Below are 16,371 nucleotides of genomic sequence, written 5' to 3'. Positions count from 1 at the left end.
AGTTTTAAGTATGCGCAATGTGGAGTTGACTTGACCATATGTATTTATAGCCTTGTCTTCAAATTGTAAAGACCATGAAACGTGCACCAAGCCTGTGTAAGGGGCACTTGGTTTACTACGCATGCGCCCAATTTATTGTTCGCTTCAGGGAAGGAAACATGGCGGCGTCCCTGATTTGTGGCCGATTTTCGGCTAGCCTGAGAAATTCTGGGGCCAGATCGACACTTACCACTGCATCCAAGGTAAGTGTGCATTGGGGAAAAAATGGCACGAAATCCGGCTGCCTGTAGCTGTGATTATTATTTTGCTGCCCCATCTTCGACGTCCAAAATTCCACCAAAAGAGACAGGGTCATATTGACATTAGCTCATCGCCATTGAGGCTGCTAGGAAACTGGCTATGCTAGCTACCTAGACATAATGTTTATCTCACTGTCTTGCTAGTTACTTTCACTTGTTAGCGATGGCAAAATGAATGTATTCATAAACAGCTAAATTTATTAAAAGAAGCCATTTTGGGGGTTCAGGGATTTGCGTTTGCTAACAAGGTTTTCCGCACACATAGTTCAAACACAGTGACCTCCAACACCAAAGCGCCGACGTCAGAACAGGATGAATGGAGGCTATGCGACATCGAGGCTGTCGGCATCTGAGATTTAGCTAAATAGGTTGGCTACAATAGCCAGCTAGCTAACTGTCCAATTTATAAGAGTTAGTGGGCCTTTTTATACATTCGAAAAACGTTTTTGGTGTCGATTCAATTGACGTCCAAATGACATGTTTGATGTATTTCTCTTTCATATCCGCAAACTTCCACTATTGACACACGTTACTCCACATTTGTGTTGTGTGCGCCCTTTTGTATGGCTGTAGTTATTTTCATACAGTGTTCTTGCACAGACAATGTACTCCCCCTGACATGAGTAGGTACTGTAATTTCACTAGTGTTAATGTACCCTCCTCCCTACATCACTTTATCTCTCTTCTATCCCATTCTCACTCTACTCCCTCTCTCAAGGTGCTGGGTGGTTCCTCTGGACTGCTTGGGCCTCAGCAACAGTCCCCCCACCTGCAGCAGCAGCAGAGGAACCTCTCCCTGCACGAGTACATGAGCATCGGTCTGCTCAAAGAGGCTGGCGTCTGTGTGCCCGAGGGCAAGGTGGCCAGCTCACCCGATGAGGCCTACTCTGTTGCCAAGGAGATTGGTAATCCATAGCCTAATAGGATGTGGGCAAATAAATTGCAGTAGAGTCAATTGGGGATAAAAACTTTGAATTGACAGTAGGCCTATATTATGTCAGACCAGGTAGTAGTGAGTCTATGTATGTCAGACCAGGTAGTAGTGAGTCTGTATGTATTAACTAACCAATCTTCTTTGATGTTTGGCTGAGTCAGGTATGGTCTGAGAGTGGGATGTATACTGTAATCTAGGGATGCCCCAATATCATTGTAGTGCAATACTGAGAGCAAGAGTTCAAACGACAGTAGGGCCGGGACGATACCAGGATCGCAATGCTTGTTAGTGTCGTGGCATGGAAACTAAACACAAAGTGGATTTGACTTCTTTAGGAAAACAGCCCTAATGTTGTCTGTCATCCACGGTCACATTTATTTTCAAAAGCTGTAGCACACAATATTTTACATACTGCAGGTTTTTAAAGGACTAAAGAGTTTGGTCTGCTTAGTGTTTTAATTTTTTCCATGGGAAAAAAATATTGCTGTACTGGTATCGTCACAGCTCTATAAGACAGTGCAGTTTAGGGCTGTCCCCAACTTATAATTTTTTTCTGTATATTTTTTTAGCTTACGAGCTATGACTGCTAACGATATCTAGGGGCGATATCTAGGGATGGTTCACTGAGTGCTCACATCCCAAGATATACACATTTCACCTGACATGACCATTACGCACATTACACATGGTGGGTGTGGATCTTTTAAAACTTCAATTCACTTTTGCGCATAGTCAATCACAGTGGTGGGAAAAAGTACCTAATTGTCATACTTCATTTAAAGTAAAGATAATAATAGAAAATGACTCAAGCAAAAGTGAAAGTCACCCTGTAAAATACTACTTGAGTCAAAGTATTTGGTTTTAAATAAACTTAAGTATCAAAAGTAAATGTAATGACAAAAAGTCGCCCCACGGACCTCCCGGTCGCGGCCGCTTACGACAGAGCCTGGTCGCGAACCCAGGGACTCTGATGGCAAAACTGGCGCTGCAGTTCAGCGCCCTTAACCACTGCGCCACCCGGGAGGCCCAAAAGTCCATCTTAAATGAATCATTGTTTGTCAGAGCGCTGGAGAGGTTCCAACCAACTCAATGCACCACAGTACACATGTCAATCAGGAGCTCTCCCTAGGCAGACTCAGCAGTTGTCTTATATAGAGCTATACACAGACAAGTTATTTTTGCATGATTTAGAATAATTCATGAATCATTATCGTTTTGTTTTATTCATGTGACAGACCAACACCCCACAAGGCTTTTCCTCTTTAAACTGAGACCTTGAAACTGATAACTTTCGTTAGTTCTCGAAAAGTCTCGGCGTACTGCCAAATTGCAGCTATTGATAAGTGAGGATTTGTACAGTTAGCCACTTGCATGAACACAGAGATTGGTTTATAGAACAGCACATAAATAGGACTCAGAAATTAGTTACAAGAAAAGCACCAACATTCAAATTCCCATTACAGACTGCCAGATGGTGAAGCACCAGAGAACACATTTCCACTGCTCAGGAGTCCAATGGAAGTGAGCTTTACACCACGCCAGCCAACACTTGGCATTGCGCGTGGTGATCTTAGGCTTGTGTGCGGCTGCTCGGCCATGGAAACCCACTTCATGAAGCTCCCGACGAACAGATCTTGTGCTGACTTTGCTTCCAGAGACAGTTTGGAACTCGGTAGTGAGTGTTGCAACCGAGGGCAGACGATTTTTACGCGCTATTCGCTTTCCACTGCTTCATTGGACTCTGGAGCAGTGGAAACACGTTCTCTGGAGTGATTAATCACGCTTCACCATCTGGCAGTCTGACCGACAAATCTGGGTTTGGTATATGACAGGAGAACGCTACCTGCCCGAATGCATAGTGTCAACTGTAAAGTTTGGTGGAGGAGGAATCTGGGGTTGAGGTCCACATGGAAAGGGTTTGTCGATCGGTGTGGACGAACTTGACTGGCCTGCACAGAGCCCTGACCTCAACCCCATCGAACACCTTTGGGATGAATTGGAACGCCGAATGTGAGCCAGGCCCAATCGCCCAACATCAGTATCTGACCTCACTAATAATGCTGTTGTGGCTGAATGGAAGCAAGTCCCCACAGCAATGTTCCAATACACAAGGTCAACTTACTAAACTACAATGTGTATTACCATGAACTTCAAATAGGCCTACCAGTAGACGTTTATGTGTTAAAATAAATATGTGGGTGAACTCCGATTGCTGGTCACAGTGAAAAAGGCCATGCTCCCATTACTTTCAAGTGCTTTTTTTTTTTTAAGGTGGGTAAATGCCGATTACCTTACACTAGGCCTACACCACTGTGGGTAGCCTATCCTCTCAGCCAAGGCAATTTTAAACACATGAACACACACAGAATAGGTATCCTACATTCAATTTAATACATGAGTTGAATCAAAGCACATTTTACACCCTAAAGTTGACCATAATTCATGAGTTAATGCTTGTTCACAGATTGTGTGACATAAACCACTACCTTTCTTTCCTTACATTAAGGACATTTATGAGTGTTTGTCATTATTAAGCATTTTAAGGAAAATTACAACATTGACTTAAACCCTGTACGAATTATGGATCTTGAAGATCTCTGAAAATGCACTGTAAATGAAACTATGCCTACGTAAAATGTAATGATGGTTCGCTGTGAAAACCGTTCTCATGGGCAAATAAATCCCAAATAATGTAGACCTATGTCATTGTGAAATCGAATGCTTCTAACCCAAAGAGTTAACTGTAGGCCTACTTTCATTAATGTAAACTTGTTGGATGAATTGGATGTGCAATGGTGTCTAGCTATAGACTAGTTGTCTAGTGACATCATCAATCATCATCAGCTGATCCAGGAAAGAAAACAAGTATTGATAGAAAATAATGACGCTAAATAAATGCTACTACTTCTGGCTGCGGATGTCACGGAGAATGCGTAGACCTGAAAAACAAAGCAATGAGCGCTCTAAACAATTGACTGACAAAAGCAAATAATGATAAATCATCAAATTTCAAAATATGCCTTCAAAGGAAAATCTATGCATGAAGGAGCTGAGGCCGAAATTATTATTATTATTTTTTTAAACCTTTTTTTAACCAGGCAAGTCAGTTAAGAACAAATTCTTATTTTCATTGGCGGCCTAGGATGGGTTAACTGCCTTGTGCAGGGGCAGAAAGACAGATCTTTACCTTGTCAGCTCGGGGATTCGATCTGCAAACCTTTCGGTTACTTTCGGTTCCAACGCTCTAACCACTAGGCTACCTGCCACCCCCATTACTGGATGGACAGCGATCATGACAGAGAGCTGGGGGTGTTCGTTTCATTGGGAGATTTTCATATTTACCACTGAATTTTAAACAAATAGGAGAATGGTTAGATTAGCATTATTTTAGGGGAGCTGAGCCTCCCCCTTTGCACCCCGTAATTCGCACCATGATGTACAGTTGAAGTCGGAAGTTTATGTACACTTAGGTTGGAGTCATTAAAACAATTTTTTTTCAACCACTCCACACATTTCTTGTCCTAACCGACTATAGTTTGTTAACATCTACTTTGTGCATGACACAAGTAATTTTTCCAACAATTGTTTACAGACAGATTATTTCACTTATAATTCACTTTATCAGAATTCCATTGTGTCAGAGGTTTATATACACTAAGTTGACTGTGCCTTTAAACAGCTTGGTAAATTACAGAAAATGTCATTGCTTAAAAAGCTTCTGATAAGGCTAATTTACATTATTTGAGTCAATTGGAGGTGTACCTGTGGATGTATTTCAATGCCTACCTTTGAACTCAGTGCTTCTTTGCTTGACATCATGGGAAAATAAAAAGAAATCAGCCAAGACCTCAGAAAAAAATAGTAGACCTCCACAAGTCTGGTTCATCCTTGGGAGCAATTTCCAAACGTCTGAAGGTACCACGTGTACTATTGTTTGTACAGATTAACAAGTATAAACACCATGGGACCACGCAGCTGTCATACCGCTCAGGAAGCAGATGCATTCTGTCTCTGTCACCCCCGTGCACCGTGAAGCACGGGGGTGGCAGCATCATGTTATGGGGGTGCTTTGCTGCAGGAGGGACTGGTGCACAACACAAAATAGCAAAAGCAACAAGGAAGTTAAAGCTTGGTCGCAAATGGGTCTTCCAAATAGACAATGACCGCAAGCATACTTCCAAAGTTGTGGCAAAATGGCTTAAGGACAACAAAGTCCAGGTATTGGGGTGACCATCACAAAGCCCTGACCTCCAATCCTATAGAAAATTTGTGGCCAGACCTGAAAAAGCGTGTGCGAGCAGGGAGGCCTACAAACCTGACTCCGTTACACCAGCTCTGTCAGGAGGAATGGGCCACAATTCACCCAACTTATTGTGGGAAGCTTGTGGAAGGCTACCTGAAACGTTTGAGCGAAGTTAAACAATTGAAAGGGAATGCTAACAAATACTAATTGAGTGTATGTAAACTTCTGACCCACTGGGAATGTGATAAATAATTGTCAACAAAGTGGTGAATTGGGAGCAAAAACAGTGAACGGGCCTTCTTGTTCTTTACTACTATTCTTTATTAGCCCAGCACGTAAGTTAAGGATGTGCGTATGACCACAAACTTTTCTAATGAGTAGGACTAAACTATTCACTAAGTACTCATTGCTAACACAATTTGTTTAGTGGTCGATACAGATTAACTTGACAGCAGCAGTCTAGTCATTTAGGTGCTTATGAGTGCATGCTTCTGCTAAAAATGGTTGTGTTTGACCATGTTTTGTGTAGTTTGTTTCATACACATTATCTTTGTGTATAAGTGGAATGTCCGGCATATCTGTAACAGTTACTGTCGCTCTCTCTCTCTCGCTCTCTCTCTGTGTGTCTCAGGCACCAAGGATCTGGTGGTGAAGGCCCAGGTGTTGGCTGGAGGCCGAGGCAAAGGCACATTCGAAGGAGGCCTGAAGGGAGGAGTGAAGATTGTTTACTCGTGAGTGTCAGCGACATCTCCTTTCAAACTGCACCCACATTTCTACTCTGTCTGACCATGGCAATGTCAATTCTTCTTCACCTCTCTTACAGGCCAGAGGAGGCCCGGGACATCTCCTCTCAGATGATTGGCCGTAAGCTGTACACCAAGCAGACAGGCGAGCAGGGCCGTATCTGTAACCAGGTGTTCATCTGTGAGCGCAGGTACCCCCGCAGGGAGTACTACTTTGCCATCACCATGGAGAGATCCTTCCAGGTGAGGCCATTCTCTGCCTCTCAGGTGACACCGACAGATTGGTCAGTTGTGTGAATCTTGATTTAAGAATGTTGTTGGTGATGTTACCACTAGATGGTGTAGTGGTAAAGGACATGGGTATGGACATGTTGGAAATGCTTGTGCTCCATGGGACTTGGTTGTCCTGCTGTAAAGCTGTATGCAGTTAGTCTTTTCCCTCAAAAGGTTAGAGATGCCAGTTGTCATTACAAATCTAACTTTATTTGTCGTATGCGCCGAATACAAGTGTAGACCTTCCTGTGAAATGCTTACTTACAAACCCTTACCCAACAGTGCAGTTCAGGAAGAGTTAAGAAAATATTTACCAAATAAACTAAAGTAAAAAATAATCAAAAGTAACACATTAACATAACAATAACGAGGCTATATACAGGGGGTACTGCTACCGAGTCAATGTGCGTGGATACAGGTTTGAGGTTATTTGTACATTGAGAACTTGATGACCGATGGATCAATTCAATCTTTTGATAAATTTGTGATATTGCTGTGAGAATTATGTTCCATTAATTTGCTCTGTTTCAGTTTGATTGCCACTTGCCACTCAATGACGGTGTAAAATGATTGGTACTAATAATCTATCGGACCCTCCCTCTGAACAGGGCCCCGTGTTGATTGGCAGCTCTCAGGGGGGTGTGAACATTGAGGATGTGGCGGCGGAGAATCCCGACGCCATTGTGAAGGAGCCAATCGACATCATGGATGGAATCAAGATGGAACAGGCGGTTTCGGTACAGTTGGGATCGGGTTGTAAAAATACCTAGTCAGACAAGACAAAAAGCGCATGTCAAACTCTTGATTTGTAGCTATTTTTGAGCACGTTTAAGCAAATTCTTGTGGCAACATTTACTGTATATTTATATTTGGTCTGTCTCAAGTTTCTCTCTCAAGAGCCCTAGAAGCCTCAAAAGGCCTCAGAATCTTGTTAGTTATCCCTTCACGCAGTGTCTTTCAAAGTCAGGGTTGACTTTGATACAGTCTGTGATGCTCATTCAACATGCCATCTCACTTAGTACATGTCACATGTGCCTGCGATGTTTCCATGAACTGACACATCCTGTCTCTCACATTCACTCACATACCTCTTATTGTATTTTGTTCCTCCTCTCCCTCACGTCCTCTCACCTTCAATTGAATTCAAAGTGTTTTACATTACTTAGTGTTGCCAAAGTATATATTTTTTCGGTCTCTCTCATTTTCTCTCTCCACTTTCTCTTTCTCCAGATTGCCACGAAGATGGGCTTCCCTGCTGCTCTGATCGGCGACGCAGCGGCTAACATAATCAAGCTGTACAACGTCTTCATGAAGTACGATGCCTCCATGCTAGAGATCAACCCCATGGTGGAGGACGCCTCTGGCCAGGGTACACACACATACTTGCTTTTCGTTCCCAGTGATGTTGTTCGACACGCAAGTGTTAAGTGCTGGGTGAGAGAGTTGCCAGTCAGTGTTAAAATCTTGGTTGTAGGCTTCTCCCATCGATCTATTACTCACTGTCAATCATGCTCACTAATGCACTCCCAGTGAACAATCATCGTGTGAATCGCAGTACTTTTAAGTGATGGGCCAATAAGGCAGCTAAACCCAATAGTACTGAAGGAATGAGAAGGTGTTTTTGCACAACAATCTGTCATCACCAAAGCCATATATGACAGAGTATGGTGGCTGATGAGGGTCAAGTAAGAGGCACTATTTTAGCTTTGAAATGCTTATATGTACTTCTAAGGACTTTGTGGTTATGGACTGAATTTACCAACCCCAAAAGAAGAGTGGATTGACAGCAGGGATTGCCAATGATGGCCCTACTACGTCAGCAAACCATACTTTTGGTGATATAGTGTATCTGTACACCACTTCAAATTAGTGGTTTTGGCTATTTCAGAGACACCTTTGCGGACCGGTGTATAAAATTAAGCACACAGATATGCCATAGACAAACATTTTCAGTAGAATGGCCCGTACTGAAGAGCTCAGTGACTTTAAACGTGGCACCATCATAGGATGCCACCTTTCCAACAAGTCAGTTTGTAAACTTTCTGCCCTGCTAGAGCTGCCCCGGTCAACTGTAAGTGCTGTTATTGTGAAGTGGAAACGTCTAGGAGCAACAACGGCTCTGCCGCAAAGTGGTAGGCCACACAAACTCACAGAACGGGACACTCACTACCGAGTTCCAAACTGCCTTTGGAAGCAATGTCAGCACAAAAGCTTTTCGTCGGGAGCTTCATGAAATAGGTTTCCATGGCCGAGCAGCCGCACACAAGCCTAAGATCACCATGTGCAATAACAAGCGTCGGCTGAAATGGTGTAAAGCTCGCTGCCATTGGACTCTGGAGCAGTGGAAATGCATTCTCTGGAGTGCATTCTCTGACCCAATGCATAGTGTCAACTGTAAAGTTTGGCGGAGGAGGAATAATGGTCTGGGGCTGGATTGGGCTATGCCCCTTAGTTCCAGTGAAGGGAGTTCTTATGCTACAGCATTCAATGCCATTCTAGACAAGTCTGTGCTTCCAACTTTGTGGCAACAGTTTGGGGAAGGCCCTTTCTTGTTTCAGCATGACAATGCACCCGTGCAATAAGTGACGTCCATATAGAAATGGTTTGTTGAGATCGGTGTGGAAGAACTTGACTGGCCTGCACAGAGCCCTGACCTCAACCCCATTGAACACCTTTGGGATGAATTGGAACGCTGACTGCGAGCCAGGCCTAATCATCAGTGCCCGACTTTATTAATGGTCTTGTGGCTGAATTGAAACAAGTCTCTGTAGCAATGTTCCAACATCTATTGGAAAGCCTTCCCAGAAGAGGGGAAGCTGTTATAGCAGAGAAAGGGGGACCAACTCCATATTATTGCCCATGATTTTGGAATGAGATGTTCGATGAGCATGTACTGTATAGACATGTAGTGGTCTGTCTATCTTATCTATACCTCAACCCACTGAACCCAGATTCATCCTTGACATGTACAGTACAGCCAACAAATGTTACACAGTAAAGCGATGTCACCTTGGACCAGTTATAACAAAAAGTTCCCTCAAAGTATAAATGGATATCTGCCGCTGGGTTGTGTCGTAATGAAGTTACAGGGTCATTGGTTTTGTCGTCCAATGATGATGCCAGCCATCTTTGGCTCAGCCTCTTTCTCTTGTGTTCCTCTGACAGTGATGTGCATGGACGCCAAGATAAACTTTGACTCCAACGCGGCGTATCGCCAGAAGAAGGTGTTTGACATGCAGGACTGGACCCAGGAGGATGCCAGGGACCGACAGGCAGCCAAGGCTGACCTAAACTACATCGGCCTGGATGGATCCATCGGCTGTCTGGGTGAGTGCCACAACACACCCACCACTGGTTCACTGCACCACACACCTAGCTTTGGTTCACTGTAGTAACAGTAGTGATAAACATATTTTGTTATTCGTGTATTCATTCTATACAATGTGTGCGTGTGCAGTAAATGGGGCTGGTCTTGCCATGGCCACCATGGACATCATCAAGCTGCATGGTGGCACTCCCGCCAACTTCCTGGACGTGGGGGGCGGAGCTACAGCCCACCAGGTGATGGAGGCCTTCAAACTTATCACCTCCGACAGGAAGGTAAGGACTGAGAGTGGGGGACACTTGTCACTGTAATTAGCATTTCTCATCTCTGGTGGTAATTGAAGAACCATTAAGCTGCAGAAGGTATTCACTGTGGCACAAGCAGGCACAGACATGTCACGTATTCCACAGGCCTTCACCCTGACCCCAACTGGAACGGCATGGCTGGGTATCTGGGTCATGAGCAGCCTGCATCTTATACTAATGATGTTTTGATGGGGGGTAGTGGTAGGGATGAATTAAGAATTCCTGATGTTTGGACCTTCATGAAGGTTGTGGTTATACAGTTGAAGTCGGAAGTTTACATACACTTAGGTTGGAGTCGTTTTTCAACCACTCCACAAATTTCTTGTTATCAAACTATAGTTTTGGCAAGTCGGTTAGGAAATCTACTTTGTGCATGACACAAGTAATTTTTCCAACAATTGTTTACAGGCAGATTATTTCACTTATAATTCAATGTATCACAATTCCAGCACAGTTGACTGTGCCTTTTAAACAGCATGGAAAATTCCAGAAAATGATGTCATGGCTTTAGAAGCTTCTGATTGGCTAATTGACATCATTTGAGTCAATTGGAGGTGTACTTGTGGATGTATTTCAAGGCCTACCTTCAAACTCAGGGCCTCTTTGCTTGACATCATGGGAAAATCAAAAGAAATCAGCCAAGACCTTAGAAAAAAATTGTAGACCTCCACAAGTCTGGTTCATCCTTGGGAGCAATTTCCAAACGCCTGAAGTTACCATGTTCATCTGTACAAACAATAGTACGCAAATATAAACACCATGGGACCACACAGCCGTCATACCACTCAGGAAGGAGACGCGTTCTGTCTCCTAGAGATTAACGTTCTTTGGTGCGAAAAGTGCACATCAATCCCAGAACAACTGCAAAGGACCTTGTGAAGATGCTGGAGGAAACCTATACAAAAGTATCTATATGTACACAGTAAAACGAGTCCTATATCGACATAACCTGAATGGCCGCTCCGCAAGGAAGAAGCCACTGCTCCAAAACCGTCACAAAAAAGCCAGACTACGGTTTGCAACTGGACAAAGATTGTACTTTTTGGAGAAATGTCCTCTGGTCTGATGAAACAAAAATAAAACTGTTTGGCCATAATGACCATTGTTATGTTTGGAGGAAAAAGGGGGAGGATTGCAAGCCGAAGAACACCATCCCAACCGTGAAGCACGAGGGTGGCAGCATCATGTTGTGGGGGTGCTTTGCTGCAGGAGGGACTGGTGCACTTCACAAAATAGATGGCATCATGAGGAAAAACAATTTGGTGGATATATTGAAGCAACATCTCAAGACATCAGTTAAAGCTTGGTCTCAAATGGGTCTTCCAAATGTACAATGACTCCAAGCATACTTCCAAAGTTGTGGCAAAATGGCTTAAGGACAACAAAGTCAAGGAATTGGAGTGGCCATCACAAAGCCCTGACCTCAATCCTATAGAAAATGTGTGGGCAGAACTGAAAAAGCGTGTGCAAGCAAGGAGGCCTACAAACCTGACTCGGTTACACCAGTTCTGTCAGGAGGAATGGGACAAAATTCACCCAACTTATTGTGGAAGGCTACCCAAAAATTTGACCCAAATTAAACAATGTAAAAGCAATCCTACCAAATACTAATTGAGTGTATGTAAACTTCTGACCCACTGGGAATGTCATAAAAGCTGAAATAAATAATTCTCTCTACTATTATTCTGACATTTCACATTCTTATAATAGTGGTAATCCTAACTGATGTAAAACAGGGAATTGTTACCAGGATTAAATGTCAGGAATTGTGAAAAACGGAGTTTAAATGTATTTGGCTAAGGTGTATGCAAACTTCCCACTTCAAATGTATAAGGAAACTTTTCAGTAGACGCATCCCCTAGTAGGTGTGTCTTGACAGACATGTCTGGAGATACCTGTAGGATATCAGTAGGAGGGCCCATTCTGGGGGTGAGGTTTAACTCTGGTGGAAGCTATGGGGTGACATTTATCTGGGAGATTTTAAATGGGGGGGTGACTTAAGGGAATACCTATGGGCGTACACATGCTAGCGTACATAGCCTGAGGTGTGATGTTTGATACATGGTTAAAAGCTCACTGGTGGTAGATTTGTGGGTAATGTTGATGTTTATGATTCTGTTGATGCTATAGGATTTTTAGGTTTTGGTTGTTAATGGTCCTTTATGGATTTGTGATCATGCTTTGTGATTGCTTGGCTTTGTCTTGTTTCTACAGTCCATATCTTCAGTCATGTTTTCATGGTCAACATCTCTGTTTGTGGTCCTCAGGTGCAGGCCATCCTGGTGAACATCTTCGGTGGCATCATGAGGTGTGACATCATTGCTCAGGGCATCATCATGGCTGTTACAGACTTGGACCTGAAGATCCCCATTGTGGTACGGTTACAAGGTAAGACTGACCTCCCTCATGGAGTCATCGGCTACAGCACTGACATTTTGGCACTGTCACCCAGTGACACACACAGTGGGCCGGGAGAGAAGGAAGGGGTGACACCAGGGCAACAATGGAGCGTGGCCTTTTAAAGGTCAAAGAGCAAGCTGCCTGTCAGTATTGGGCTCTTCTACTACTTACACACACACACACACACACAACCTGTGCTGTGGGACCCTGTAGCTCTCAGCTGTATTCCAGATGTACTAAAATAGATTGTGTGTATTTATACAGAACTCAGTAACTCAGTTAAACTAAATGTAATTGGACTAAAATGATTGCCTTCACAAACAAATCATAGACTTCTATTTTACTGTATGTCTTCTTGAGCTATTTTTTCCATTCATGCAGCCCAGGGATCATCAACTAGAATTTTTCATTTTTCTTGAATGGACGATTGGGGGGGGGGGGGCCGGAAAATATCTACAAATAATTTGTAGACTGTAAATGGACCTCGAGGCCCTAACAGGTGTAATATGTAACCTTCCTTACATTTTTATACAATCACATCTCCTTTATTATGCGAGGGAATACTTAGGAACAGATTTCCAAAATGAAAATCACATGTAGCCGATTTCCTGATGTTTTTAGTCTTTTTATATGATTTATTATGATGAACTAAAACCAGTTGGGGAACCGTATGTAATGTTCAATGCCTTGCATGTATTGAGGCTCTTTCTTCTGCAAAATGTCCTTATCAATAATGATCACCTACTCTAATATGAAATGTAATCTAGACCACATTTATACCAAACACTATCAGCGACTTACATGAGCAGTTAGAGTTAAGTGCCTTGCTCAAGGGCACATTGACAGATTTTTTTTTACCTAGTCAGCTCAGGGATTCAAACCGGCGACCAATGCTTTCAACCACTAGGATATCTGAAAGAATATAATAGGACTGAAATGATGAAATAGCAGATTAAAAGCTATATAAAAGAGAACCAAAGTGCTTTGGAAAAGATAGAGGCTCAAGAGAGACTGCTGCTCGGCTGTGTTTCAGGATCTAGAGTGGACGATGCCAAAGCTTTGATCGCTGCTAGCCCACTGAAGCTCCTGGCCTGTGACGATCTGGACGAGGCCGCTAGAATGGTGAGTCACACACCTCTCCCCCTTTCTCTACCCAATTCAGTCCCTCTAAGCACCTTGGGCGTTGTATGTTTGGTACAGTAGGTCTATGTGGAAACTAAGGAATGTCATGCACCGTTTGAGGGTCCAGAGTAATGGGGTTTGTTTGAGACAAGGGGCACCAACAGGGTAGTGTGGGTGTCCTTTGGAACTGTCAGGGTATAGTGACAGTTTAAATGCAGCTCATTGCCATCCTGCCTGGCTGAAGTGACACAGCCTGAGTTTTATGGCTTGGATTTCTGGTGGCGCTAACAGCAGTGGCATTCAGAGCAGAGGCCCCCTTCCTCTTATCTCTCCCTCAACCTCTCGTCTGGCTTAGCTCTCACTGACTCCCACCATCTCTCTCCCTTGTTTTTGGAGTGATCTACTCCAGAGATGAGCATCAGTTAGCCAGCACAGTGGCAGCTTGGCATGACCACCTAATGGAAATTGCAGCCCCTCGCAATCAAAACCTTTTTTAGCTTTGTTAGTTTTTTGTACTCGTATTGTTCCCTGCCACTGTTTAGCTCTGTGTTTGTGTTAAACTATCCTCTTTCTCACTCTCTCTCAGGTTGTAAAGCTTTCTGAGATTGTGTCGTTGGCTCAGGAGGCTCATGTGGACATCTCCTTCCAGCTGCCACTCTAAGCCACGCCCCCTAAACCTCGACACCCCACCCCCAACCTTTCGAACAGCAAGAAGAGCCTCTCACTACTGAGCGAATACTCCAATACAACACGGCCCACCAACTTCTCTGTTAGTTCTGATTCTCTCTCTGTGGCAAGGCTCCAAAATACACATGTGCATACACACCACTAATGTGGGAATTTCTGCTCTCCTAATCTCAACTTTCCTCCCTCTCTGTTTTGTTATGTATGCCATGGCTAGTGTGTATTGTCTGTTCAAATGCAACACATTAACATGCTTTTTAGATCAGACACGGGGGCGTTCCTTCAGATTATTCCATTATTACTCGCTCTGTTTTCACAATGATTCCTAGTTACTTCCTCTTCCCTCACCTCTCTCCTTCAGCTCCCAGAATGCCTAGCTCTAGTCATAATGCACAACCCCCCCAACCTTGCTCGTTTCTTTGAGAGGGTGATAGACCTATCTATTTACCGGTACATTTTGGGAGAATATCTGCTGTCTGTAAAGGTACAGCTAATTCCCCTTAGGCTCCATTCTCCTGGATCACTTGGCTAGAGAGAGTTATGTCGCTGTCAGTCATAGTCCTCTCCCCTTTAAATCTCTTCCATCTGCCCCTACAGGAGAGGCTTTTACTGAGTGCTTCTGAGAATGGGAGATGAGATGGGGAAGTTGGCCACTATGCAGAATGTAGCTCATCAGAAGCTAGGGGATAACACTTGAGCTTATACATTGCTGTTAGCAGGACCTCTTTATGTCACTCATTTAATTTCCATGCAATTTTGAATGCATAGTTGGATAAAAGCTTTCTAGTACTCTCGTTTTGAACTAGTAAGAGTTCAATTCTTTGTGTGTGTTATCAAAACTACTGCCTATCTGGTTGTCAGCATGTTTGTATTTGTCTCTTCCTTCCCCTTACTCTCCCCTATAAGAGCCTGCTACAGTGTGTGTAGTCTGCCACTATGTCATGGGGAAAACCTTTTTCACTTCATATGACAACACAAATGGGTGTGTGCAGTGTCCTCTCAACTAAACTGTTAAAAGATTGTAATTAAGTCCTCTCCATATCTCTTTCTCTCCATTTCTATCTCTGTTACTCCCTAGCCCTCAGAACACAGAAACAGTTATTGTGAGTTGTCAAGACATTTATTATATCTTGTAAATAACGAGACCGCCGTTATCTTCTGTAAAATATTTATGCTTCTCTTGGGGAGTAAAAAAAAGAAAAAAGAAAAAAGAAATGTTTGTTTTAGTTTTGTTGCACTTGTACGGTACTTACAGTGTGAAAGTTGTCTGCATCTCGTATAGGCTGTTTGGCAACAAATGACAACAAAAGCAACAGAGGAATTCCTAAAGCACAAATAAATATAGACCAGGCTCATGTGATGCCAAATTAGGTTCTATACTGTGAGACATTCGCATAAGTGTTAGATTCTTACATTTTCTACATGCCAGACAGTACATGTATTTCAGTTACATAATAATAAGTAATTTTGGCTTCTATTCTCATTTATGTTCTAACCAATGGACGATAAAGTTGTATTCTATTCCATCTCCTAATCCACTGTGGATACGTACTATGTTAAAAGTCTAAAAACAGGATTGTGTCAGAGCAGGGTTACCTCCTGTTGCCAGCACCGTCTGTCTCTGTATGGCACATGTGGACTGTGGCATTGGTTTTGACACGCTTCAAGGATACATTCGCCTTGAGCATCCTTGAAGCCAGGGCCCACAGCATATCAGGAGCTAAAGGCTGTGACCCAGTGGGTTATCGCTGTGTGGGTGGACTGAGTTGGTATACACTGTACTGTAATAAGGTCTTGTGGTCGCAAGGTGATGGGAGTTTGATTGCTGGAGACGATATTTTGCATTGCTTTAAGTACGGAACCGCCCCGTTGGATCCCTTTCCCCAGAGCTGAAGATTTGAATCACATTCTGCGCAAGTGTTTCTTTACCTCTACTTTACTCACACATTTTTGTGGTGACCCTCCCTTCACATTTCTCCCTGTCGATCGTGAATGATAATTATTTGTTTTACCAGTGAAACGCCCATTCAGCATCTGAACGCC

General features: G+C 43.4%; 1 protein-coding gene across 1 annotated transcript; it reads left to right on the top strand.

Moving 5' to 3' along the window:
• Positions 1–73: 73 nt before the first annotated feature.
• Positions 74–15,721, top strand: LOC118366844 (succinate--CoA ligase [ADP-forming] subunit beta, mitochondrial-like). Its single transcript, XM_035749594.2, has 11 exons — positions 74–242; positions 1,018–1,204; positions 6,108–6,207; positions 6,300–6,462; positions 7,101–7,229; positions 7,723–7,861; positions 9,658–9,819; positions 9,950–10,092; positions 12,390–12,510; positions 13,556–13,644; positions 14,231–15,721. The coding sequence occupies exons 1-11, from the start codon at positions 75–77 to the stop codon at positions 14,303–14,305; spliced, it is 1,476 nt and encodes a 491-aa protein (XP_035605487.2). The 5' UTR covers position 74; the 3' UTR covers positions 14,306–15,721.
• The last annotated feature ends 650 nt before the right edge of the window (positions 15,722–16,371 follow it).

Source organism: Oncorhynchus keta, chromosome 34, assembly GCF_023373465.1.
Source record: "Oncorhynchus keta strain PuntledgeMale-10-30-2019 chromosome 34, Oket_V2, whole genome shotgun sequence".
Taxonomy (NCBI): domain Eukaryota; kingdom Metazoa; phylum Chordata; class Actinopteri; order Salmoniformes; family Salmonidae; genus Oncorhynchus; species Oncorhynchus keta.
Note: the sequence above shows the minus strand (reverse complement) of the source record. Positions and strands in the feature narration are given on the sequence as shown.

Coding starts and splice junctions, on each gene's coding strand:
- LOC118366844 (XM_035749594.2), top strand. CDS start 75: ATGAAACGTGCACCAAGCCTGTGTAAGGGGCACTTGGTTTACTACGCA. Junction 9,820..9,949: donor TGGATCCATCGGCTGTCTGG/GTGAGTGCCACA, acceptor GTGCGTGTGCAG/TAAATGGGGCTGGTCTTGCC. Junction 13,645..14,230: donor TGGACGAGGCCGCTAGAATG/GTGAGTCACACA, acceptor ACTCTCTCTCAG/GTTGTAAAGCTTTCTGAGAT.